At 48.8% G+C, this 27,968-nt stretch overlaps 2 protein-coding genes across 2 annotated transcripts in view; both read right to left on the reverse strand.

Annotated features, from left to right (window-relative positions):
- LOC103567002 (nitric oxide synthase, inducible-like) overlaps positions 1–27,968 on the reverse strand; it is a 198,907-nt gene that overhangs the window by 94,497 nt on the left and 76,442 nt on the right.
- On the reverse strand, positions 663–12,988 carry LOC103544046 (galectin-9B-like). Its single transcript, XM_070560865.1, has 8 exons — positions 12,829–12,988; positions 10,409–10,500; positions 9,271–9,469; positions 8,327–8,437; positions 4,743–4,793; positions 3,544–3,632; positions 3,245–3,407; positions 663–1,436 (listed from the first exon to the last, which is right to left on the reverse strand). The coding sequence occupies exons 1-8, from the start codon at positions 12,862–12,864 to the stop codon at positions 1,290–1,292; spliced, it is 888 nt and encodes a 295-aa protein (XP_070416966.1). The 5' UTR covers positions 12,865–12,988; the 3' UTR covers positions 663–1,289.

Here is a 27,968-nt window from a genome sequence, read left to right on the forward strand (position 1 = left end):
AGCTGCTGTGTTTCTAACAAGCTCCCAGGTGCTGCTGCTGCTGGGCTGAGGACTACGCTTTGAGCCCCACCCTGGTTCCCGAGGTGCTAGACTCTTGATGGAGGTGGCAGGACGTGTTGGCATCATGTGGGCACAGACCCGGGCCCCCTGCACTAGCTCAGCGGCGGGCAGAACCCCACACACGGAGCCACTTTCCCCAACACACCCCAAATACTAAGGCCAAGGGGCCCACAGCAGAACCCCATAAACAGGCTTTTCTTCCAAGTCAGCTTCTCCTGACCCCACCTGCCGCCTCCTCCCACTAGGACAAGGGGTTCTGAAGAGCTGGCCCTGCCATCTGGCCTCCCAGCCCTGCCTCAGACCCCATGGTCTCTGGCCCAGCCCTTGGCCCATCTCGGGGCTATTTCCTGGGTTCACTTCTGTTCCCAAGTTTCCTGCGTCACAGATTCCTGCCCAAGAGGCCTGAGCCCAGCCTGCTTTCTCCCACAGCCTTGTGGGGTTTGTGGGGGACCCACGGGGAGCGGGTGTTGATAACAGGACCCCCCCAGCCCCTGATCAAAATGAGAACATACTCTCTCTCTCAATCCGTCAGCCAGGGTCTCCCCAATTCCAGACTCCAAATGTCTCCAAGCACATTTAATAAACCACAACCAGCCCGTATGTGTGCTAACAAGCCTTTTTCTTTATTTCTTTGAAGGACGTGGGGAGGGGAGAGCCCCCTGCTGAGAGGGGTCCCATCAGTTGGAGGAAACCAGTGGGGTGTCATCAGGGAGCGTTCCTGGAGTGGGCGAAGGGCTGGTGCAGGTGCAGGAGAGGCTGAAGCTGGGAGACAGGGAGGGGCCGAGGAGACCACCTCCCCTGGGGAGTGAAGAGCAGCTGGCCTGGGACTGACTGGAGCTGAAAGGGCTGGGGATGCAGCTGAGAGGCAGACAGGGTGTAGGCCTGGGCCAGGCGCTTGGGAAGGCCCAGCATCCTCCCTTTCTGCCAAGGGGACTGAACCTGGGGCTGCAGCCTGTGTGGACCACCCCTCTCCTCGGAGGGAGGGATTTGGGGCAGCTGGAACCCCAGGTCCTGCCCCGACCAAGGAAGGTGGTCCCAGCCAGCTGCCCTCGGCACTCTTGGCTGTCTGCAATCTCAGCAGGACCAGACAAGGGCATGGTCTCCCCAGAAAAGAGACCTCGGCAGGCTGGGGAGGGCTGGGGCTGGGGCAGGGACGGGGAAGGTGGAGGTGATGAGCAGATCCAGACAGCAACGTGCCCCAGCCCTCGACCCCAGGCCAGGGATCCCTCCTATGTCTGCAAACGAGTCAGCTTGATGTCACCAGCCACTTCGAGGACGTTGATGGCGTGCAGGTTCTTCAGGCGGTGGTTGTAGTCACACAGGTGCTGACCATCCACGTCTACCCTGAGGCAACGGGCTTCACATGTGATCCACACCTGGACACAGTGGCCACGTCATTTGCACCAACTTGTAAAGTCCTCAGACCTAAATGCAGGCTTCTGTCTCCCTCCCTCCTGCCTTCCTTACATCCTAATCGAGCAGGCCCCACACCTGCCTTCTACCCCGCTGAAAGATTCATTCTTCACTCAACGTGCCCCGGGCTCTCCTGCCCCCGTGCTTCTGCATATTCTGTTCCCACTGCCCAGAATGCCCTTCCTCTTGTGCTCCCAACTCTGCACCCCATGCCCCCACAGATGACTGCGCATCCCCCTTCAGGATTCTCCCCCCTCCCTCCAGGAAGGCGAGCCCTCCCTCCCTTCCCCACCTCCTAACACCCTCCTAGTCGAGTCAGGTGCCCCCTCAGGCCATGTCCCCACCCCATCCTCATTCTGCAGCTGGACCCTGAGCCTCCAGGGCAGGAATGCTGGCTTGTCAGTCCACATCCCTAGAACCCGGTGCACAGGAGGGCTCTGTGCCTGCACTCCTGCAACGCCAGCCTCCTAACCTGTCTTTTCACCCCAAACTTTCTCCAGGAGGCCCTTGGAGCACGTCTGTGAAAATGTCATCATCCCCATCTCGATGGCTGACACTTGCATACTTCCTGCTCACCAGGCATGATGCTAAGTGTGTCACAAACACAATTTAATTTCATTCTTACTTCTCTATGAGATTGATGTTACTATTAGCTCATTTCTTAGATGAGGAAACTAAGACACAGAGCAGTTAAGTATCTTGCTCACACTCACACAGCTATTTGGAAATCAAAGTGTATCACCCTCTGGCTTGAAACACACCAAAACACTGTATTAAAATCCAAACTCCTTTCCATAGCCCTCACAGCCCACATCTGTCATTCAACCCTGGGTGGAGAGTATCAAGGCATATTTAAAGATTGAGAGGTCCAGCGTCACCCCCTCAATGGCTCAGGCAGGCCCAGGCATTGATTTTCCTTCTTTAAGCTCCTGGGGATTTGACTGTGTGGTCGGGGCTGAGAACACCTGCTCTGTGTGAGCCGGGCCTCAGCCGCCCCACCCACACCTCTCTGTCCTCACTGTCCACCTGGGAGCCCCAGTCGCCTGGTCCCAGACAGGCCACACCCAGGACTCCGCCCCCGCAGTAACAGCTGCTCCCTCCACTGCCCACCCCAACGCACTCGCAGTTCTTTGCCAGGCAGCTCCTTCTACAACTGGGGTCTCAATGGCACGGTGGCCTCCTCGGAGAGCTGTCCTCATCTAAGGCAGCGTGGCCCCTGCCCCGGGGCTCACTCTATCCCTCAATTCTGTTTGCTTTCTGCAGAGCACCTGTTCTTATCAGCAAGGGTCTGGCCGTGCGTTCTTTCCTGCTTCCTCTGCCTCCTAAACTGCAGACTCCGTGGGGCAGGACCTTGTCTGTCTGCTCCATGCTGTACCCCCAGCCCCTGGGGTGCTTCCTGCACAAAGTGGGCCCTGAGAGAGTAGCTGAAATGATTGTGGAATGAATGAGTGAGTGAATGGAATGAATGAATGGGTGAATAAAGGGAGGACACCTCATTCTGGGGCTCCACCTGGCACTTATCGCTGTGTGACCTCAGGCCAGTAACCCGCACTTGTGAGTCTGTTTCCTCATCTGTAAAGAGCAGATGTGGGACAGTGGGACAGTAATAGTAAAATAATAACAACCAGTGGTTGAACACTTTCTCTTCTGTACGCAGCCCTCACCGCAGAGGCATCAGCTCCCATCTCATTCGAGGGGCCCCCAGACACCCCCACCCGTGCTCCATTTGCCCCATGAGAGCCCCTCTGAGCTGCAGGCTGGGGCAGCTTACCGAGAAGCTCCGGCCTCGGGTGAAGGGCATTTTTCCAGATAGAGTTTTCTCCACATGTCCCCAAGAGCCATCGATCTGTGTGTTGAGGACCACGGTTTTCTCTTTGAAAAGGGGTTTCAGGTGGAAGGCGACGTCACTCCCAGAGCGCAGGTTGATGTGGAACCTGGGGGTGGGTAGCTCACATGGACCTCCTCTGACCACTGAGCTCTAGGTCTCTGCCCCTCCCCCGCCTGCCCAGAGCCAGGGTGATGGCCAGAATGACCCTGGGCTGTCTCTCCTCCCCGCGAGCCCTGGCTTACGACTGAGCGCTGTGCAGGACGGTGCCTGACACGACAATGCTCTTGGAGGGGTACAGGCCACCCGGGATGCTGGTGAAGAAAGGCATCAGCTGTCGGGAGAAGAGGACCAGGTCAGCCAGTGGCAGCCAGAGCAGCCGCCACGGCAGGCACACCTTGTGCCAATTTCCATAAATTTGGACGGTCAACTGAGTTTGACAACCATGCCTGTGAGTAACATATTTTCAGGAAAGAACTCCATGACGTCTTTACTTGATTCGGTAAATGCCAGATGAAAACTTTCCACCCTTTCTCAAATGAATGAGCTTAAACTGTCATGAAAATACCTTTGGCCGGACACAAAAGGACACTTGGGCTGAAAGGGAAGGCCATATAGTGTGTTCATATGAAGGGACAATTTTAAATGTGAAGCTCCTGTTAACAGTCTTCTTGTTTACTTGGGTGTTTTTAGGAACCTCAGCTTCCTAGAGGACTGCTTCACTGCTGGCACTGCCCCTCGCCTCCCACCCTGCCCAACAGAGACAAAACCTCCACCCCTCCTGGGAACACAGTTATGTAGGCTGGGTTGGGATAGCCCATAGGAGGGGTGTGGGATTCTGTTGAAAAGAGACCAGGAAATTCAGTGTGGGAGTGACACACACACGGGCCCCACACAGTCGAAAGGGGATGCTCCAATGTGACACTGAGGTTGTGAGGCTTCAGCCCTTGGATTCTCCATCACTTCCTTCTCATGTCAGCCTTGCGGGACTCCCTGCCATGTCCTGGACCCCATCCCAGTCACCTGCCCCTCCACCCTGGGCAGCCCCACTGACTCCAGGCCTCCCGTCTGATGTGCACTGGCAGGAGGAAGAGCAGCAGCTCCATCCTGTGAGCAACAGTGACATCCTGGGGCTCGTCCTCAGGATGCAGGGCCTCCTCTCCACATGCTGGACCACTGCACTCTCTCTCAGTGACAGAAGGAGCCAATTTCCTGCTGGTGCCTAGGGGACCTGCGTCTGGGGCGACTGGGTGAGTCCAGCCTGGGGCAGACTCTGCTGTCCTCAGGAGAGTTTCACTCTCTGTCGCCTGAGCAGAGGGCCCTTCCCCAATGTCCCCAGTGCCCTGCTACACTGCTTTCTCCCTGAATCTGGGACCAGAGAATTCAGCCCTTGGGGAAGGGGGATGCTGTGGTGCTGTGAGCTGACCAGAGCTTTCAGACTTACTGGTGACATCTGTTCAGTGGCGTTTAGCTTTGAGTTAATCATTGATTGCTTCTGGAAGAAAGAAAACCAGGTTTTAAGCAGCCCTTACCAGCATGGAGACCACCACCTGCCCCCAGAGGGCACCACATAACACAATCCTCTGATGTGAGTTAATCCTGAGGGAGTAACCAGCCCTATGACCCCAAACAGACCCCCTAAATTGGAAGAAAGGGGTGTTTCTTCTCTCAGGGCAGGAAGTTGGGGCAAAGGTTTCCTCTGGAGAAGAAATATGGCTGCACTGTGGCCCCTGGCCTGTCTTTCTTCTCAGTGGAGTTTCTCCAGCACAGCCTCACTTGGCAGGAGGGATGGAAGGTGGGGCCTCGGTCTTCTGTGGCTGCCACAGTGGCAGAGGACTGAGCCAAGAAGTGACTTCTGGGTGTTTCCCAATTCATCAAGGTCCACCCCCAACTTCCTCTCCCCAGCACTCAGCCAGGCAGATGGTCAGGGGGTCCACCACCCTCCTTATGGACAGGGAGGACCTGATGCCTGTCCTGCCTCCACCTTTTAATCCACAGGAAGAACCAAAATGAAGAGGCTCTGAAGAGAGAACAACAGACTGGAAGTGGGAGCAGGATTGGCCGGCCTGATCCCTGGAGTCTGAAGGGATGAGGAAATCAAAATGGCGGTTTACATCGGTGCCACACAAGGGTGAGACCACAGCAAAAATGTGGTCAGAAATGACCCCCTGACTGGCCCTCCCCTCCTTCCTGCTCCCATCAGCCTTCCTGAGCCTGTGGCCTGGATTTCCCCACCCTCCCAGGTTCACTGTGCTTAGGAAGGGGGTGGGGCCAGGGTGGGAGGAGGGGAGCATCCCCATTGGTGCCTCCAGAGGGAGAGGAGGACCTGTCTGATGCAGACCAGCCAGCTTCCCTGAACTCCCATTGCTTCCAGGGCCATATTTCTCCCAGAAGGTGAAAACTGGCATTTACTGAGGGCCTGTTGTGTACGAGGCTCGGGCTCCAGTGCTCTCTGAGGGAGGCAAGCTTAGCTCCTGTTCCACTAGTGAGGAAATGAGGCTCAGAAGGGTTCAGCGACTTGCCCAAGCTCGTCCAGGGAGCAAGCAATAACGTCCAAAAGGGTGCCCAGTTCTGTCTGGTTGTGTCCACCCACCCTGTCCTCCCCAGGCCAGGGCCCAAGTGGGGCTGCCCTGCAAGGGCTCCCCGGAGCCCCATCAGTCCTGCAGCCAGTGTGGCAGGAGGCAGGAGGCAAGTGCCCGAGCTGGACTGCGGTGGGCCACAGGAAGGCTGGGTGGACAGACACCCCTTCCCCCGCCCCCACTACTCCAGGAGCCTAAGGAGGGGCCGGGCCCTGTTCCCCTTCCTGTCCTGGACCCTGTGCCCCCACAGCTGACTGATCTTCTTGCCCTTACTGGTTTCCTCTTCTACTGCCCATGCAAACCACATTCCACATTCACATACTGGTGCCTCCTGTGTGCCCGGCACTGTGCAAGATGCTGGGGATACACACTGAGCAAGCCACAGTCCCAGCCTGCAAGGCTCAGGGGCAGAGGGAAGGAGCGGATGGAGTGATGAGGACAGACACGTAAGCACAGTTATACTGGGATGTGGTGACTGGCACTGCACAGAGATATACATTGTCCACTGGGACATGAGGGGCGGGGCGGCAGGGCATCCAGCGATTCCCCATCCAGGGAAGACGTCCCAGAGGAGTGACATTTCAGCAGAGCATTGAAGGGCCTTTAGGGGTTGACTGCAGGTGAGGTGGCAAATGGTGCTTTCAGCCCCGGGACAGCATGTGGAAAATCTGGTGGCCCCAGTGAGCCTTGAGTGAGCAGTGGAGGATGCGTGAGCTTCATCGGGGAGGGCTGAGGCTGGAAGGTGCGCCGGGGCAAGACTGGGGAGGATGCTGCACGTCCTGCTGGGGAGGCTGCCTCTGTTTAGAAGGATGTGGGTCCTTCAGGATTTTCAGCTGGGAGAGGATGTGACCAGATTTGCTTACAGGAAGGTCACTGCCGCAGTGGGAGGGTGTGGGGGGAGTGGGAACTAGACCACGGTCCTCGTGACGTGGGGTCAGGGGGCCTGGACCAGGGCAGTGGTTTCAGGAGGGAGAGGCGTTGGTGCCCTGGAGAGAGATTAGGGGAGGGAGGGAAGAACCAGGACGACTCCTGGGTCCCAGCTCTGGGTGCCTGGCGGAGGGAGACAGGGACCCTTTGGTGGGGCCCTAGGCCCTGGCTGGCCTGCTGGCTGGAACCAGCCCCTGGGACCCTCTGACCTTCCTGCTAACTGCTCCACTTCCTGGACTTTCCTTGTTTAACTCACTTGGGGTTTGTACCCCTTGGGCTTGTGTGGGAAATGGGCAGCCTGGGAGAACTGCCTCGTGGAGAAGGCAGGCAGGACAGGGCTGTGCGGGTGTTCTGTTAAAGTAAAAGGCACCACGGGGTGAAGAGAAGCATTAATGAAGCCAAAGAAGAGCGGAAAGGCACGGACGGGGGCCAGAAGGAGAGAGCCAGGCAGGTGTGGGGTGGGGAGGGTTTTCAGGACTGCGTGGAGGGGCAGTGGGGATCATTAGGCTCCCGTGGGTGACAGCAGGATGGTCCCCCCTCTCTCTCTCTATATATATGCACCTTTCTCTTTCTCTCATTCTCCTCTCTCTCTCTCTCCATCTCTCTCTCTCACCCCTGTAGAGGAAACAGTTGAATATGAGGAATATGAGAGATGAGGACCAAAGAGAGAGGAGCTGATATTCGCTGAGGGCTTCTCTGTGTTGTCCCCATCTCAGGAGCGAATGGAAATATCGAAAGTGGTAACAACGTGTCCAATCCAGCCTCCTGGGCCCTGCAGGAATGTGGGCCCAGCATACCCCAGTCCTCATAATTTCACGGAAAGTCCAGAAATCAAGATTTGCATGTGATATTTCTTGATTTTTTAAAAAAAATTGTGGTAAAACATACGTCAAATGTACCATCTTAACCAATTTTAAGTTTACAGTGCAGTCACATTGTTGTGTAAACACCACCACCATCCAGCTCGAGAACTTTCTCATCTTGCAAAACTTCTCTGACCTTTTAGATGTTGGCAACACGTGCAAAACTTTTAAAACACAGAGAAGGTCAAGCAGACCCTGGTGTAGTCCCATGTGGTCCATTTCACAACCTCTGACATTTATTGCTCTGTGAACTTACACAAAAACTCGTGGGGCAGCAGCAACTATGCCCCTTCCACAGATGAGGAAACAGGCTGCGAGAGGCCAAGTCGCTAGTCTAAGATCCCACAGCCAATGAGGATGGCAGAGCTGGAATCTGAGCTGGATTCAGTTTGATTCCTAGACCTTGGTTCTTTCTGGACCCACACGGCTTCCTAACCCGGGTGGAAATAGAGAGTGACAGAGAGGAGTGGCTTAGAAGTCTGGGAGATGGAGACAGGTGCTCCAGACAGAGACAGTGACACAAGAAGGATGGGACACGGGAGCTGGAGGTTTATCCCCAGAGTCACACATGGGGTTTGGGCTCACCCAACAGGGCCTAGACACAGCTAGACTGAGCCCACCCTGAGCCCCTGGGACAGGTGCCAGGTGGACCATCTGACCTGGAAGCTGATGGAGGACAGCTGCACAGTGCCGGTGACAGAGAGGGTGTCCACGCGGTGGAAGGGCACACGGTGTGGGTACCGCACAAAGGGGCTCCCGTTCAACATCACCTGCCAAGACAAGCACGTGTTTCAGGAGAGGGGTCCCAGGCCCGGGCGGGGAGCACACCTGGGCCTCTGGGACCCCTGCTTCTAGAAACTAAGACCATCCATTTCTTGTAGGTCAGGGGCACCAGGCTTCAGAGGTATGTCAGTTACAGGAACATGCCTGTGATCCAAACTCAATCTCTGCCTTGCTTTTGTTGTTGGCTTTTTAGTTTTTATGGTTGTTCGTTTATTGCAGTAGGTTTGTGCGTCTAATCATAGCTCACCTGGGTGTTATTTAAATACGTGTAAAAATGTTCATAGGGAACAGAGGAGAGGCGACCTCAGGCTGCACATGGAGGGGATGGGAACACGCACCTTCACAGAGATGTGTGCATACGGATATACACACTGCCACCCATATTCCTAAGCCCAGAGACAGGACTCTGTTGCAAAAGCAATTTGCAACCCCTTGCAAAACTAAGGCATTACTAGAACCTAGAGAAAGGCTGCAACAATGTTGCCAAAAAATGATGTTCTCAGGGACCTGGATGGATCAACAAATACAGCAGAGGAACAGAATGAATTTGGACTTTAAAGACCCAGGAGGCCAAAAAAGCCCATGGTGACTTGTCTGGTTCTTATTCCCTGAGGAAAAGAAGCAACAGGGGCACCTTTAGATGCAGGTGAAGGTGCAAACGGAGACTGCAGCCATCAGTAACACCCTTAAAGGAAATGGTCCTGTCATCTGTCTAATCAGCCAGATCTCAATGGGTGTGAATATTTCAAGGCTCTTCCCCAGGCCTGTTGGCGCTGAGGGGACAGGCAGCGGGAGGGAGGGGAGGAGAGCTCCTGCTCACCTGGAAACATGAGCTCAGCACCAGGAAGCTGAGCTCAAAAGGGCTCCTCCTCTGAAAGGGCAGGTGCCTCTTCTCCTCCTGCCCCCAGCGTCCTTTCTCCTTCGTGTTGCAGACCAAATAACCGCCTTCTTCAAATTGAGGGTTGAAGTGGAAGGCAATGTCATCGTCACTGCGGCCAGTCTGAAAGTTCACAGCAAACCTAGACGAGGGAAATCAGAGAGTCACCTGTAGCCTGGTTTACGCCAGTGGCGGGAACGGGGGGCCTCACCTTCGATTGGTGTCTGTCTGGGAACTTGCATGCGACCAGTGATCCTCAGTCTGTCATCATCTTTTCTGTTCACCTAATTACCACTTAGTGTATTTTTGTGCAATTATTGCATTTTGCATTTACAGTGTGACTTTTTAAAAATAAGTAGAAAGAGGGTAAAGTGTTGATACCAGATAGAGGAAGCATAGGTCTTGGAAACTAATTATAAATTTGTGTCAAAGATGGAAGTCGGGAAACGTGCCTAGAAGAGCCTTCAGCACCAGGTGGACACTGGTTGGAGGCCGGCCCACGTCTGCTCAATTAGGAAAGAAGAGAACAAACTTAAAGCACATGTGAAATTGATGGAACTATACCAACAAAGACAAGGTCTAAAAAGGGAGACATACCAAAAAATAAAATAAAAATGAGATAAAATAGGAGGCGTAGAACAAATGTGAAACTCCAGGTGTGAGAACTTTATCAAATTACATTTAATGGCAAATTTAAATATTTCAACTTTAGCCAAATGGTGGTTCTGAGGTAGACGAGGGCAGTTACGGGAAACAGAGGAAGGGAGATCTTGCACGTCCGGGTCATAGTGTGCAGAGTTCAACCCTGTAACATGATCACCTGCCTCTGGGCTTGCCTGCTTCTCTCCTTAGGCTGAGAGCTCCCGTCATCCCTATGTCTACGGGGACTCTATGTTAATGGTGCCAGCACGCTATTGGCAGATGGCAGTCGTGCCATTCAGTGTTGGCAAGGGCCAGGTCATACTCATCCGGCATGTCCAGGTGCAGGCAGCTTGGAGGGTGCTGGGTGAACCATCCTGAGCTGACAGTCACCATGGTTTGCTAACGGGCGAGGCTGCAGAGAAACCACAGTTCCAGGTACCTGGTTCCACTGGAGGCTAAAACAGTTCCACGGACAGTGATCTGAAGTCCCTCCTGGAGACCCCCTTGGATTGTCGCAGAGAAGGGGGCGACCTGCAGAGAAAAGACAGATTCTCCACTGAAGCCTCCGGAGGGAACAGGCTTGCTGACACTTTGAGTTTAGATTTCTGACCTCCAGAACTGAGACAACAAATTTGTGTTGTTTTAAGCCTGGCCACTAGGCTGCTATGGAATTTGGACCAGTGTCTGTGAGTGTATATGTGTGAGAGTGTGTGCGCGTGAGTGTGTGTGTGAGTGTGTTTTCCTGCGTGTGAGTGTGTGTGAGGCAGGGATCTCGGCAGGCAACAACACTCACTCTTGCTCTGTATGGCACAGGAGGGTGGTTTTTGTGCTGGTTTTCTGGTCCACAGGCCTGGGCTCGCCTCCAGCTCCCGTGCTGGCAGCTCTGCTGTTGGGCGGTCACTGACCTGTCTGCACCCACGTCCCTCCGTGGGACGGCGGCACCAGAGCCCCAGCCTGGCTGTGGTCTTGGGAGGATTAGATGAGGAGCCACCTGGAAAGCCCTGACAGCAGCTGCTGTTGGTATCAGGGTGACTTCATCCCTGTGCCAGCTCAGAACTGCTCTCTCCTCTGGCCGTGCCTGGAGCCTGAGAATGTTTTCCTTCCCTTCCTATCCAGAAGTGCAGACAGCAGAGTCAGGCCCTACAGGCCAGAGGGTGGGCAGCCTCCTTCTGGAGGCCCAGTATCACCAGAGGGCGCCCAGCCCGCCTGGCAGAGGGGGCTCACCTACAGGAGGCAGTGCGAGGCTTACCGCCAGAGGGCGCTGCTGCCCAGAGGTCCCGAGGCCCTTCTGGCGGCGAACTTCCCTGTCTGCATTACCTCGTTATCCTCACAACAACCCAGGCCATTGTTAGTGCCACCTTCACAGATGAGGAGACCGAGGCACAGAAAAGTGTGGTAACTTGCCCAAAGCCACACAGCTGGCATCCTGGCTCCTGGCTCACTGAGCACTTCCCCAGACCAAACAGCGAGTCCTGTTCTGTCTGTGGTCACAGCCTCGTCCAGGCCCTCTGGGGAGCTGGGACTGAGCAGAACAGCTGGCCGCCTGCCCTTCCCGCTGCACTTTGGAGGCAGCAGCATGGTCCCTGCTGCTGGAGGTCAGCGGGTCCCCAGGGAGCTCCTGGTGCCCATGGGGACCACACCAGTCCCCTTTCCTGTCCGGACTCCAAAGCCCTGTCTGAGCTCTCTGTTGCCCACGGGAGGACTGTCCTTCTGATTTGAAAAACCTGGCTTTTGAATCCAAGGACTAGAAAGTAAAAACCAGTCACCAGAATGATACAGTGGCAGGGCCTGGCCAGGGCTCCAGGATCCCCAACTGATGGAGAACACGCCCAGGGGCACACGTTCTGCCCTGGAGGCCCTGCTGCCTTCCTACCTTCCCCATTATCGCTCTCTGTGGGCACCTCTCTCCACTGGGGTGAATCAAGGCACCTTCCTTCTCTGTCTCTTACCATCGGGGACCTGTGTCCAGTGGCCCCAACCTCTCTGAGCCGCAGTTCTTCCCTATGTGACGTGGGGATGACAAGCCTCACGGGGTTGAAATGAGGCCGCCTGCAGACAGGGCCTCCACACAGGTGGCACAAAGGTGCAAAAGGCCGCCCTCTGTGCCCCACACTGCAGGGACAGCCCCACTCCTCTCACTCCCGACACGGCCCCTCTGCGGGCACCCTGGACCAGCCCTGGCCTGATGACCTCACCTCAGGGAGCACCAGCTCCTCGGGGGCCTTCCCTGCTGTGCCCAGACTCCTGCCAACACCGAGCCCTTCCGAAGCCCCGTGTGTGCCGGGCATGTGCAGACACCCTAGAGATGCTGCCTCCCTTCATCCTCACCCCAACCCTGGGAGGGGGACAGGGTCACCCCATTCTACAGACATGGAAACTGAGGCCCACAGAGGTCAAAGGAGCTTGCCTGAGGTCATCCAGCTAGTCGGTGTCTGAACCCAGGAAGGCCAACACCAACGTAAGTTCCCTCGACTGCCATGCTGGGTTGTCATCCTCCCCAGAAGTCCTGTTTACTGCCCTTCATGCAAACAAAGCATCACTCTTCTCATCACTACTCACGCCTGTCTTCTACCCCCTCCACCAGCAGTAGGATCAGACCCCCCAGAGGGAGCTGAGGAACCCTTTGTCACACGCAGGAGTCCTGATGCTCATCACCCTCCAGTCCTGAGAGGCACAGGGGAGAGCAGTGTGGAGGAGAGGCTGTGTCAGGATCGCCCCATCTGGTATTCCTGCCCTTCTTGTGTTCTCTTTAGGATGCCCCCCTCCCCTGCCCCCTGCCTCCCAAGATTTGTTTCCTCAGAGCCCCAGAGCTGCTTCCCCCGGGCCAGCTCTACCCCATGCCCACAGCCCGGCACTCACTGGGTTCAGGTAGGGGGGCTGTGTGCTGCTGGCCATCTCTCCGCCACCTCTGTGGCCACCACTGCTTTTCACACCAGCCGGCCAGTCATCTGCACTGGGGAGGACTTTGCAAAGACATAGATACTAATGCGATTTGGCAGTTATTCAATGGGGAGGAGCCAGAAGCAAGAGGAGGTGGATCTAGAGAAAGAGAGAAGGGTAGAGTCCCGGGGAAGGTAAGGTGATGGTGGGACCCGGGGAGAGGGAAGTGGACATTGCCCACCCCACTGACCCTTCCTCCTCCCCCCTCCTGTGATGCCCCCCTGAGACTGAATCATATCTGGTCATAGAGGTTCAAACTGCCTGACCACACTGACATGACTGAGTTTCTAGATGATACTGCCCATTAGTATGTAACTGTCTCCTGAGGATGCTCTGTCAGTGTCCAGAAAGCAGTGGGGCTACTTGACAGGGCCTGTGGGGCTGCACATGCCTGTGCCCAGGGTGGTGGTGGTGGTGGGAAGGCCTGGTGATTCCCATCTGGCACACAGTAAATTGAGGCTCAAAGAGTCTAAGGGCCATGCTCAAGGTCACACAGCTCACTAGTGGCAGCCTGAGCTATAGGAGGATACTTAGGGTCTCAGAAAAGTATTTCTCCCTTTTAAGATTTTATTTCTTGTACAAAAACATAATCATGTAGAAAGAAATGTTTGCAAAGAGAAAACATCATAATGGAGATTGTCGCCCAGGAGTATTGTGGTGCCCTGGGAGCTTCTGAGCATCTCTCTACGAGTTTATCTCCTTCTTTTCTTTTCTTCTCTGTTTTTTCTGGGCTTCAGAATGGAGAGACAGGAGAAGTCTTGGACATAAGAGAACATTCCAAGTGACATGGGGGTGGGGGAGACATATTAAATAAACTGTCCTTCATTGGCTCTAGCACCTGGTTAGGGGACAGGATTGAGTGAGAGCGTTGAGCAGGATAGGCTGGGTCGGGCAGTGGGGAGGGGGAGGGTGAAGTCAAGCAGCTCCTTGTAATGTGCTAGGCAGAGGCCCAGGGGTCAAGCCAAGGGAAGCAGTTCAGGGTCATTCAGGCCCCGGTGGGTAGAAGGAAACCCTAGGCCGAACATTTGTCTACACCCCTCTTCCTCATGGCACCTGGCTTGATGTCCCAGAATTTGCAAAGACAGACTTCTTTGAGACACTTCTATAGACTGAGGCCACGTGTCCCCTTGCTCACCCTCCATCCCCACTATATTCCTGCATCCACCAGAGTTTGAAAGGATTTAAGGGGCAGACAGCACAGTTGGAGAAGAAAAGAGGGAAAGGAAGGGAAGTTCTTTGGGACACCAGGAACAATGTCATCATTGATTGGCATATAGAACAACTGGAACTCCCATTCACTGCCAGGTTGGAGTGTAAAATAACATAACTTTGGAAACTTCTTGGCAGATTGTATCAAAGTCAAATATCTACTTCTCCTATGTCCCGGCTAGACGTTTACCCAAGAGAGGTAAAGACGCACATGTGTGTTCACAGCAGCTTGACTCACCATAGGCCCAAACTGGAAAAAACACAAATGCTCACCACCAGGTGAAAGGGGAAGCAAATTGTAGTATTCGCACAATGGAATACCCTCAGCAATCAAAAGGAGCCACGGACACAGGAAACAACATCAATGAATCTCACGGTTGAGCAGAAAAGCCAGAAACACGTGAGTACATGCTGTGCTCACAGGTCAGAATGACGATTTCCCTTGCAGGGGCCCGAGGAAACTTCTGGGGCTGGAAGTGTTCTGAGCTTGATCTGGATGGTGGTCACACAACTGTTTACGTACGTAAAAGCTCAGCCAGCAAATTAGAATCTGTGCATTTTACTCTGCATATATAACATCTCAATAAAGTTCTTTTAAAAAAGCAACAAACTCCCAGAGCCCAGGGAGACACAGGGACAGCAGAAGTTGGAGCAAATCAGCACTTTGCTGTCACCATGGACCTTGGAGGCGAGTCACAGTGAGTTCAGCCCAAAACGGAGAGCCCCAGGGTCCTCTGCCCCTACCCTGTAGGGAGGTCTGACAGTCAAACCCAAGGCCAGTGATTTTTCTAATTAAGACAGTAGGGAGGCATCTTCAAGACACTGTGCCAGGGCACAGTTGACCTCAGTGGATTGGCATCACTGTGGGGTCACCATGATCCCCTTGCTCTGGGCTAAAGGAAGTGAGAGGCAGCCCTTGGGAAAGTTCCCTCTCAGAGCTCTGTTATTCAAAGCCCCAGACATCTGTCTGAGGCTCTGTGTTCTCTGCACTGTAGACCGAAGGGTCTGTTCAAAGTGTGAGTCTGCCGCCTCGCACCCGTTAGGATGGCGACTGTCAAAAAAACCAGAAAGTGACAGGTTGCTTAGGATGTGGAGAAGGAAAACTTCGGCACTGTTGGTGGACAGGTCAAATGATGTGGCTGTTGTGGAAAAGGTGATGTAAGTGCCTGACAATAAGCTGCTGATCGTTGAGGCATCCGTTTCAAAGATATCCATCTCAGATTAACACACTGCCAGCTGTGTGACACAGCCACTTGCAAAACAACCAGATGAGGAACTGCTCTGTCCCCATCCATGAAGTTCTCCCTCTCACAAAGCCCTGGGGGACCTAGATCACTGACCGAGGGGCGACCCTGCTCTTCTCTTCCTGCCCCCTAATGCCCACCCAGCGAGCCCATCCTTGGGACTAGAGCATCTGTGGATTTTGGTATCTGCAGTGGTCTTGGAACCAGTTCCCTGCAGATACCAAGGGACGACTGTAACTGACAGGACTAATAGAAAATCACTAAAGAGATGGATGATTGAAACACAACCAACCCAACCTAACTGTCATTTACGGAACGGTGCTCTCAACAACAGTAGGGTATACCTTCTTCTCAAGCACACATCAAAATCAAGCCAAAACCACAGCAGACTTTTTTCTGGGGCTTGGGGGGAATTAACAAGCTGATTCTAAAGTTTTTATGAAAAGGCAGAGGATCTAGATGAGAAAAGCAATCTTAAAAAAAAGAAACAAGGTTCACTTACAATATTTTGATTTCATGACTTACTCCAGTGCTAGCCTAATCAGGATGGCAAGGTATTGTTGTAAAGATAGACAATCAGGTCAGTCAGAATAGAAAGTCCTGAAATAGACCCACACTTATTTGGTCAATTGACTTTCAACAAAGACACCAAAGCAACTTAATGTGGAAAGAAACTCCTTCTTAACAAATGGTGCTACACACACTAGCTAGCTACATGCAAAACGGTGAAGCTTGATCCAAGGCTCACCATACACAAAAAATAATCTCAAAATGGATCATGGATGTAAATGTAAAACCCAAAACTATGAAGCTTTTAGGAAAGAAATTAGGAGATTGTCCGTAAGCTTAGGACAGGCAAAGCCTTCCCGGACAGCACCCGAAAGCTCACAACCATAAAAGAAAAGAAGATAAAATAGATTTCATCAGGTTAAAAACTCCTGTTCATCAACCTGCTAAAATCCTTATGGTTATAAAGACTGACAACAGCAAATGTTAGCAAGAGTGTGGAGCAACTGGAACTTTCACTAACTGCTGGTGAGAGTGGTAAACCACACCACAACGGTAAGCTGCATTGGAAATTGTTCCGGTAGTTTCTCATAAAGTTAAGCATACCTTCCTTATAACCTAGAAATTCCACCCCTAGGTATTTACTCAAAGTAAATAAACTCGTATGTCCACACAAAGACCTGTGCAAGAATTTCATCACAGCTTTGTTCATAAATAGCGCGAGTGTCCAACGGAAAGCAGATGGATGAACAATCCTAATGCGATCATACAACAGAACACCATGTGGTAATAAAAGAACACACTGCTGATAAACACAACAGAGAGAAGTTTCAAAAAAGCTGCTGAGAAAAAGAAGGCAGACACAAAATGTGCACACTGAATGCCTCTATTTATAGGAAGTTCTAGAACAGACACAAGAAATCTGTGGTGAAGGAAATCAGACAGTGGTTGCCGCTGGAGGAGTAGGAGTGACCTGAGAAGGGGCCGGAGGGATCTTTCTGCGGCAATAGAAATGTTCCCTTTCTCAGAAAGGAAATAGGCTATTTGCATGTATGTACTTGTCAAACTCACCATTCTATACATGAGGGTGCTGTGCTTTTCACTGTGAAGTCCACCTCAATTTCTAAGAAATAGTTTGAGATGGGCCCAAGGAACTCAATCCCGTGTGTGTTTCAAATTTTTTGTTTTAAAAAAAGCGCACAGCCGGCCCTGCTGTATGTCAGCAAGAGAGACAGTGAGGATGGAGAGATGCCCTATGTCACCCAGGAGAGACCATGCAATGTGAGGTCCCCGAATCATCTTCCAACCTGGACGGACCACTTCCATGCCCCGGCTGACTCTCCCACTGGCCTGGGAATTCAAGGAGGAGCATTGACATGCAGACAACATGCTCCATCAGCAGAATCTTCCCGCCTCCTTAGTGAAGGCCCTGCTCCAGCTCTCACGCTCCTTCTCTTGGCCTCTGCCTGGCAAAGGCTCACAAGGGCTCTGGCACCCAGGTTGTGGACAGGGCCAATCAAAGGGCAGCTGGGTTTCCTGGGACTGACTCCCTGAGAGCCAGTGATGAGCCCCACCTGCACCCAGGCCGGCCCTTTGTCCACAGGGGCTGCTGCCTGAGTCACTCCTTCCCCCATCAGGAATGGAAACTGAACATTTCTTTGGAGGAAAGGGGAAGGAGGGAGGAGGCTTGGCTTGGAAGGGGAAGGACACGAGGACCCCTAGTTGGGGCAGAGAAGGGACCCTGGCAGGGCAGGGTGGCAGGCTTCCCCTGGCTTGGCCCCCAGCCCCTTCCCACCCCTCCCTCCAGCTGAGCTCTCATTAGCAGAGCCGGGCAGGGCCGGTCTCGGCCTGAGGAGAGGGATTTAAACTAGTCAGAGCTCAGGAGCCCCTTCCCACTGGAATCAGTTGTTTTCCAGGAAAAGCAGGGTGCACATACCACCATGACACCTACCCCCTTTTCAGCCCTCAAGCTAATATTGCAAGCACTGGAGGAAGAGAAGAAACAGCATAGTGACACTCGAACTTTGGTGAATCAAGACTGTCTCCCAGGGCCCGGGGTTCGGTAGTTTGCGGGTAGGGCCGGATATCTGCATTTTCAACAAACACCACAGGAACCAGCCCTATGGCCTAGGGGTTAAAGGTCAGTGTGCTCTGCTTCGGTGGTCCAGGTTCGGTTCCTGGGTGCAAAACCACACCACTCGTCCGTCAGTGGCCATGCTGTGGCAGCAGCTCACATGGAAGAACCAGAAAAACTTACAACTATGTACAACTATGGATGTGGCTTCAGGGGGGAAAAGGAAGAAAAAAGGAGGAAGGTAGGCAACAGATGTCAGCTTAGGGAAAATCTTCCCCTGCAAAAAAACCCAAAAAACAAAATACCAAGCACCCTAGGCAGATGTGAGTTTTGTGGAGCATCTTTAAGAAAAAACAGGTCTTACTTTTTAAAAATTGATGACCATGGAAACACGTTGCTACAGCCCTGCCCAGGGTCCCCAAAAATGAGGGTCCCTGCAGTCCACGCCTCATAGACCTGCCTGTGAGTCCACCTCTGAGCCCAGAGGATTCTGTTGGGAGGGGACAGTGAAACTCCCTTGAGTAAGCACAGACCAGCACTTCATTTATAAGCATTTACTGTGCACTTGCTGGATGCTTTGTTGTTGGCTCTGGGGACCACAGACTAAGAGGACATTGTCAGTTCCCTCCAAAGATTAAAAAATCATTAGGGTTCCTGGTGATACAAATTATTAAATGCCCCAATGTGCTATGAAAGAAGTGTACTGAGCTTCCAGTGGGGCACAGCAGCTGGGGGAAGCTGGGCAAGTTACTTGAACTCTCTAGGCCTCAGTTTCCTCATCTGTAAAATGGAGCTAATCACAGGCCATATTCCATAAGGTTGCTGTGAGGATGAAACGAGCTAAGGCACTGAAGTAAATGCCTGGCAGAGGGAGCACGCCACAAATCGCATCTGTGTTCTCACGTATCTCACCTGTGGGTGGTGGGGCCAGGATGGAGTTCAGAGAGTAGGTGGCCCTGGGGCTGAGTCTTGGAGGATCTGTGGTGTCCCTTCTATGGGTGTCAGGATGAGGAGTGGAAGAGCATGGAGCTCCGTGGAATCGAGCACACTCAGAGTCACTGTCCACACTTCCTCACTGGGGACCTCATGTGAGCAAACCTTTAGCACCAGATGTGCAAAGATTAGTGTCATATTGGTTAGTTAGCCAGATACACAGCTTGCCTCTGCCTTTAGTCCTTGTGGGACTAGTCTGAGACTAGACTTACTTCCCTATTTCTTTTAAATAAACCTCAGTGCATTTATTCTAGAAGCAAACTTTATGTCATTACCATAAACAAAAACCATTGCTGCTTCCACAAATAAAAACTAATGGTGGGTGAAATGGGTGATGGTGGTAACATGAATTTGGGGGGAACACAAACATTCAGACCATAGCAGTTGACAAAAGTCCCAAAAGTCTTCTTGGTGGATTGTAGCAAAGTCAAATATCTACCTCTCCTATGTCCGGGCTATTCTACTCCTAGATATTTACTCAAGAGAGGTAAAGACACATACATGTGTTCATACCAGTCTGACTCACCATAGCCCCAAACTGGAAAAAACACAAATGTTCACCCCCAGGAGAAAGACGAAGTGAATTGTAGTATTCATACGATGGAATGCCCTCAGCAGTCAAAAGGAGCCACAGACACAGGAAATAAGAGGCCAGGTCGGAAGCAAGAGTACACACTTTGGGAAGCAGCAAGACTTGGCTTCAGATCCAAGTTTCCTCACTTGCTGGTTGGACGACCCTGAGCAGTTTCCTTCACCTCAGTGACCCCAAGTTTCTCCTTCTGTAAATGGTGGTAATACTTGTCTCACATCATTTACCTGATGTCAAATGAGATATCACAGGAAAAGCAGCTTGCATGGCCAAAAAAGGTTCCTGGACCCCATCCCAACATGTGTGTGTATGTGTGTGTGTGTAGGCTTCTCCACACCAACAGCAGTTCTTGGCTGCCAGCAGTGTGTCTGAGAATTCAACTCAGTTCTGTCACTCTCTACACAGAGATAGGATCAGAGTCCACAGGTAAATGACTCAGCCCCAGAAGACCAGCCTCCTCTTCAGACGCCAGTCACAAGCCCAAGTTCTTACTGTGCTTCTGACCAGTTGGCTGTAGACTGAGGTTCCAACAAGCCCTCCCCCTCAGGATGCCAGTTGCAAGTCCATGTTATTATCCATGCCTCTGACTGACTGGCTGTAAATCAGAGGTTCTCATGACCCCTGCTCAGGTTCAGTTAGTTTGCTAGAAAGGCTCACAGAACTCAGGGAAATAGTTACTTACATTTACCAGTTTTTTGAAGGATATGATAAAGGACACATATGAACATCTGGATGGAATAGGTGGGTTGAGAAAGGTATGAATGAAGGGGTGTGGAGCTTCCCTGCCCTCTCTGGGCGCCACTCTCCCAGCACCTCCATGTATTCACCAACCTGGAAACTGTTAGAAAAAGATAGACTAGCTGAGCTTTCAGGTCTTAATGGAGCCTTCATTATGGAGTCATGATTGAGAAAGTCATTGGCTGTTGGCAACTGAGTCAACTTCAAGCTCCCCTACCCTCCCTGGAAATCAGGGGGTGGCACTGAAAGTTCCAATCCTTTTATCAACTGGCTGGTTCTCCTGGCAGCCAGCCCCCACCCTTGGCTGGGGTCCAAAAGTCACCTTCAGTAACATAAACAAGAAATTCCAAGGGTTTTGAGAGCTGTCAGCCAGGAACTGTGGATGAAGACCACATATATATGAGAAATATATTTTGATCATCTGAATGACCGAATATACATTCCTTATAAATCACAATATTGCAATGGCCCTGCCACGTAAGTAGGCACTCGTTAATGTTCTCTTGCTTTGCCCAGCCCTCCTGGTGTATGTCCAGAACTGGACACTGTCCCAATGAATCTGACCAACAGATAACAGTATGGGGCTTTCACCTCCCTTTAGCTAGAGGTTCTTCCTCTAGGAAGGCAGCCTAAGATAATTTTATTCTTTTCGGCAGCTGTATCATTCAGTGGTTCTCACAAACTAAAATCCTCCAGTTCTTCCCACATGTAGCATCTGCTCCTCAGCCCCCTCACAGCAGCCATCATAATGGGTCCAGTGGCAGAGAGTGATGGCTGTGGTGTTCAAGACACATAGCAAATCCTAGGCCACTTCCTCCATGACTCAGGCCTTTCTTCCACACTGCCGTGGAAGGCTAGCCCAATCCACCCAACAAAGGAGGGACCAGGTGAGATTCAGAACCTAGCCGCCTGCACCTCCTCCCCGACCACTTCTATTCCCAAGGGGCGTCGGACCCACCATGTGCTCAAGGGGGGAAGATAGCAGACACTCAGTTCCTACCTGGTGATGAGAAGACGAATGAGCTTACATGCTGTCAATGCAAAATAACAAATAACCATTCCATAGATAAGAGAGATAGGTGAGTTTTACTCGAGTCACAGTGAAGGTTATAACCCAGGAAGGCCTCTTCCAGAAAAGGAAGAAAGAGTTTGGAGAAGCATGGTATTCAGTACAGTCTTATATCTTTTTAGAACCAGGAAGATACGTTAATCACCTAGGATACATTTTATCAAAGTTTCACAGAGGTATTCACTTGCAAAGTAGCAGATCAACATGACCCAGATGTCAGGAAAGGGACTAACATGGACATTGCCAATAGGGCATATGAAGGGAAGTATGCATTCTACCTTAGAGAGTTGTTCTTTACTTTAATGGTTAAAGCAGATGTACAATGAATGTTTGATAGACCATAAGTCAGGCTTCTTCAGTACAAGCTGAATTGGTTTTGAACCCAAATAGTTACCCCATACACCTCAATATGTGAAAATCTCCTGTCATTTTTCCCTTTCATTCAATAATCTTTTGATAGAAAGTATTGGTGGTCAAAATATTGTCCCCCAGTGTGAGGGCGGTTGCTGCCTGCCCTGGATCCATCACACCCCTTGGTGCTAGGCTTTTATGTCATTGATTTCCCCAGTTATCTACATTGGGGTGAAATAATCAGATATAGTAGACATGCATAGAGGAATATATTAACCAGGGAAGTGTTTGATAGGTTATGTAATTTGTTCATAATTTCTAGATTATCACACAAACTTTGTACAAGTGCTTTGACTTGACTTCCTATAGTTACATTGTTTATAACAATTATAGAACAATCTTAGAATTAGGTTATAGAATAGTATTTATCAGAAAAGGAATTTTGGCCAGGGTTGTAGGATCGATTGAACATCTCAAGTTGCTGAGCAATCATTAATCTAGCCTGCATGCCAGTCTTATAAGTTTGAGAAAAGAAAACACTAATTAGTTTGAATATTATGACTAATGGAAGAATTCCAAGGAGTAATAGAAATAGAAATTGTAATCCATTATTGAAAAAGGTGACCAATACCAGAAGGGAACCAACTAAACAAATCAGGCCTAGGTGTAGGGTCGCTTAGGCCATTCATCTGCTTCTCATGTGCTTTAACAGAGATGACACACGGGAAGCTTCATCAGATATAAAAACACAGCATCCAGTTGGAATGATTGCATACATACCACCTAGGGATGCATTTAAAATATCTAAGGCCATTCTATTTTGAAGGACAGCTGTTCTCACTAAAGATATTTCGGTATTTTATAAGAGTACTCCTGCTTGACTATCTTTAAGGTCTTCTCAAGTATATTTAGTCAGGACTTCTGTATGTGATATGATATATGCTAGCCCCAAGGAAGAAATAAATTTAACAGCTAGGTGGTCATGCCAGTGGAACACTGAAGGAGCCCATCTGGCCTTAAGGGGAGGAAGATGTGCAACATTTGTTAGTTTGAGGTGAATCCTTCCCTGCATCCAAGCGAACCCCAGGGTTCAGCCTCCTAGCCATCCAGGTGGTAGCCAAGGCCAGAGGTTTGTTCCACATAACCATTGAATTCCATTAGGAGTCACCCAAGGAAAGCTTGGCCGTCAAGACCCATCTGTTGCAAACCAATCACTTTCTTTAAGTATGATAGTATTCTGAAAAGCTTAAACAGAACAGTTATAAAATGGATAAATGGTTTCAGCATTACAAGAGTTTAAATGAGGAGATACAAGGTTGAGAATACAGGCCTGGTCCTGATCTTGCGACAGCTGTCTACCACAGATGCCATCTTTTTCTCATCCTGATTTGGAGGTATTTCTCTTGGTCAGTCGAAGTCAGGTGTCAGAAGCAGGAGTTGAAACCCACTCAGGCAGAGGAGACTTTTTTAATGGGAAATGTGAATCCATGAGTCTGTCCCTTTAATTTTGCAGCACATGGATTGGTTAAAAGTACCTGTTATGGTTCTTTCCAATGGAGCTGCATAGAGTCTTTTATTTAATGTTTCTTCCAGCAAATAAAATCTCTGCATTGTACTCTATGATCCTTAAGGCCTTCGTCTCTCAGGAACTCTCTGTGGAAGGAATCAGCTGCCCACCTTTCATTTCTTTTAGGCACCTCAGTGAGACTCTGACAACAATGTAATATATCTTCCTTAAGCAAAGTTGGCTCATACATTTCCTCTTCTAATTGCTTAGGCTGTCCTGTTGTTAAATCAAAAGGAGGCAGCTGATGTTTACCAAAAGGTATAGATCTAAGATTGAGAAGTGCTAGCAGAAGAGCTTTTGGTCATGACAGATTAAACACTTCTGTAAGCTTTGCCAATTGAGTTTGGATTGTACCATTAGTTAAAATGTTTCATTATTGGCCAAATGTCACAAATAGATTTAATTATTTGTCTGGTGGGATGAGTTCCCCAGTCACTGAATAACTCAGTAGGAATCCCCAATAGGAATTATCTTTTCCAGTAATTTACCTACTACTAAAGTCATCGCTCTTCTGCAAGGAAAGGCCTCAACCCAATGTGAGAACACACAGATCATTACTAAGATATTTTTATCCTTGAGATGGTGGCATTTGATCCAAGTTCATTTACCATTCCTCCAAGGGTCCCTTAGGAAAGATAAAGTGGCCTTGGGACTCATGAAATGGTTTTCCCGGATTATACTTAGAACATATAGTACAACGAGCATCTGCTTTATGAGTGACTGTGGGAGAAAGTTTCCAAAATGTTGTTCTCCCCATAAAAACATCTTTTCAGGTGCCCAATGGATTAGGTGATGTATGTGCTGGAGGAGTGGCAGTTGTGCTCCAATAGGCACCCTGGTTTATTATCAAGCCTGAACTACCTCTCTGTGGTGGTGTCAAACATTCTCCCTTTTTGTTGCCACCTTTGTTTCTCTTCTTCTTAGTGATTTCTTTAGTCTGAAGAAGGAAATCTTTTACTGGATTAGCAGAGTTAATAGAAAGTAGTTGGCATTCTTAAGTCAGGACAGCATATCCTGCTTGATAATATCCTTTAAGTAAGACCCATCTGCAAACCAAATCAGATAATACAATGCAGTCATTGTCATTTCCCTCCTGTGGTGTTGGAGGCAAGGGAGCAGGGTTAAGATGTTGAATAATATTTCCTATGCAGTATAACCTCAGAATGTTTATCATTATTTGCTTGACTATGCTTACCTTGCAGTGTAGCATACCAAAGTCTGATTGGTTTAGTATCTCCATCTTTATAGGAAGAGAGAACAAATTTCTTTGAGAAGTCCCCAGGACCCTCTGAAAATTCTCAGAGAAATTTTTAAGTCAAAAGAAAGACTTCATTTAGGATTTGAATTTGGGGGAAGCTTGTGAAAAATATCAGAAGGTTTTAAAACACTTGGTCAAACAAGATCAAGTTTGCTGATCTTGTGTCTCTGTGAAACACTGGTCACTGTGAAATAACGCTTAGTTCTCCATTTAACCAATGTGACAACAGATGTTAAAAGAAAATGGTTAAAATCTCATAGGTCTTTTGTTAGAGAGATTTCAGCCTCTTAAATGTAGGAAATTATTTTGACAAGGCATAGAATTTCTACCTTTTAGATAGACTTACTCAAAGGTCAAGAAAAATCTTTTATAATCTCAATATCAAGAGCCAACTAAAAGATACCTTTCTTATTTTAGTAGGTTTAATTACATATATTAGAATTTTTAGCACTTACAGACTTTAATTTTTGTGAAAACTAAGAAGTAAGGAATTATAAACTGTCTTTTATATTAGCATTCTGTGGCTTGGCAAATTTAGAAATATTTATTTTATTTTATATTTATTAAGGTCATAATAGTTTAAAACATTGCAAAATTTCAGATGTACATGACTGTTTATCAGTCACCATATATATGTGCCCCTTTACCCCTGTTGCTCATTCTCAACCCCCTTCCCCTCTGGTAACCACTAATATGTTCACATTATCCATATGTTTGTTTATTTCTGAATATGAGTGAAATCATGTGGTGTTTATCATTCTCTGTCTGGCTTATTTCACTTAGCATAATACCCTCAAGGTCCATCTATGTTGTTGCAAATGGGATGATTTTGTCTTTTTTTATGACTGAGTAGTATTCCACTGTCTGTATATACCACATCTTCCTTATCCATCCATTAGTTAATGGGCACTTGGATTGCTTCCAGGTCTTGGCTATTGTGAATAATGCTGCAACAAACATAGGGGTGCATAATTCTCTGTGAATTGTTCATTTCAAGTTCTTTGGATAAATACCCAGTTGTGGGATGGCTGGGTCTTATGGTATTTCTATTTTTAGTTTTTTGAGAAATATCCATACTGTTTTCCATGGTGGCTGTACTAGTTTGCATTCCCACCAGCAGTGTATGAGGTATGAGGGTTCCGTTTTCTCCACATCTTCTCCAACATTTGTTATTTTTTGTCTTGGTAATTACAGCCATTCGACAGGGGTAAGGTGATATCTCATTGTGGTTTAGATGTGCATTTCCCCAATGTTTAGTGATGTCGAACATCTTTTTATGTGCCTATTGACTATCTGTTTATCTTCTTTGGAAAAATGTTCATTCATATTCTCTGTCCATTTTTTGATTGGGTTGTTTGTTTGTTGTTGAGTTGTATGTGTTCTTTATATATTTTGGAGATTAACCCCTTGTCAGATATACAATTTGCAAATATTTTCTCCCAGTTGGTGGGTTGTGTTTTGTTTTGTTCCTGGTTTCTTTGCCTTGCAGAAGTGCTTTAGTCTCATGTAGTCCCATTAGTTTATTTTTTCTTTTGTTTCCTGTGCCTGACTAGACATGGTGTTTGAAAATATCCTTCTAAGACTGATGTCAAAGAGTGTACTGCCTATATTTTCTTCAAGGAGTTTTATGCTTTCACATCTGACCTTCAAGTCTTTAATCCATTTTGAGTTAATTTTTTGTGTATGGCATAAGATAATGGCCTACTTTCCTTCTTTTACATGTGGCCGTCAAGTTTTCCCAACACCATTTATTGAACAGACTTTCCTTTCTCCATTGTGTGTTCTTGGCTCTTCTGTCTAAGATTAGCTTTCCATAGATGTGTGGTTTTATTTCTGGGATTTCAGTTCTGTTCCATTGATCTGTTTGTCTGTTTTTGCATCAGTACCATGTTGTTTTCATTACTATAGCTTTGTAGTATATTTTGAAGTCAGGGATTGTGATGCCTCCAGCTTTGTTCTCTTTTCTCAGGGTTGCTTTAGCTATTAGAGGTATTTTGTTGCCCCATATAAATTTTAGAATTCTCTGTTTTATTTATGTGAAGAATGTCATTGGGATTCTGATTGAGATTGCATTGAATCTGTGGGTTGCTTTGGGTAGTATGGACATTTTAACTATGTGTATTCTTCCAATCCATGAACATGGAATATCTTTCCAATTCTTTATGTCTTCTTCAATTTCTTTCCATAATGTCTTACAGTTTTCAGTGTACAGATCTTTCACCTCCTTGGTTAAATTTATTCCTAGATAGTTTATTCTTTTTGTCATGCTTGTAAATGTAATTGCATTCTTGATTTCTCTTTCTCCTAGTTCATTGTTAGTGTGTAGGAATGCAACTGATTTTTTTGAAATTGATTTTGTACCCTGAAACTTTGCTGTAGTTGTTTATTATTTCTACTAGTTTCCTGATAGATTTTTTAGTGTTTCCTATGTATAGAATCATGTTGTCTGCAACCAGCAAGAGTTTCACCTCTTCCTTACCAATTTGGATTTCTTTTATTTCTTTTTCTTGCCTAATTGCTTTGGCCAGAACCTCCAGCACTATGTTGAATACGAGTGGTAAAAGCAAGCACCCTTGTCTTATTTCCATTCTTAGAGGGATGACTTTCTGTTTTTCCCTGCTGAGTATGATGTTTGCTGTGGGTGTGTCAAATATGGCCTTTATTATGTTAAGGTATTTTCTTCTATATCCATTTCACTGAAATTTTTTTTTATCATAAATGGTTGTTGGATCTTGTCAAATGCTTTCTCTGCATCTATTGATATGATCGTGTGATATTTATTTCTCATTTTGTTAATGTAGTATACCACATTGATTGATTTGCAGATGTTGAACCATTTTTGAATCCCTGGTATAAATTCCACTTGATCATGGTGTATGATCTTTTTAATGTTTCACTGTACTTGGTTTGCCAATATTTTGTTGAAGATCTTTGCATCTATGTTTATCAGTGATATCAGCCTGTCATATTCCTTCTTTATGTTGTCCTTGTCTGGCTTTGGGATCAGGGTGATATGGCCACATAGAATGAGTTAGGAAGTGTTCCATCTTCTTCCATAGTTTGGAACAGTTTGAGAAGGATAGGTATTAAATTTCCTTTGAATGTTTGGTAGAATTCTTCAGAGAAGCCATCTGGACCTGGGCTTTTATTTTTTGGGAGGTTTTTGATTACTGCTTCAATCTCTTTACTTGTGATCAGTCTAATCAGATTCTTCATTTCTTTTGGATTCAATTTTGGGAGGTTGTATGAATAAGAATTGATCCATTTCTTCTGGATTGTCCAATTTGTTGTTACGTAGTTTTTCATAGCATTCTCTTATAATCCATTGTATTTCTGTAGTATCCATTGTAATTTCTCCTCTTTCCTTTCTAATTTTATTTTTTTGAGCCTCTCTCTTCTTTTCTTAGTGGTTCTGGCTAAGGCTTTGTCAGTTTTGTTAGTCTTCTCAAAGAACCAGCTC

The sequence above is a fragment of the Equus przewalskii genome, chromosome 10 (assembly GCF_037783145.1).
Source record: "Equus przewalskii isolate Varuska chromosome 10, EquPr2, whole genome shotgun sequence".
Classification (NCBI taxonomy): domain Eukaryota; kingdom Metazoa; phylum Chordata; class Mammalia; order Perissodactyla; family Equidae; genus Equus; species Equus przewalskii.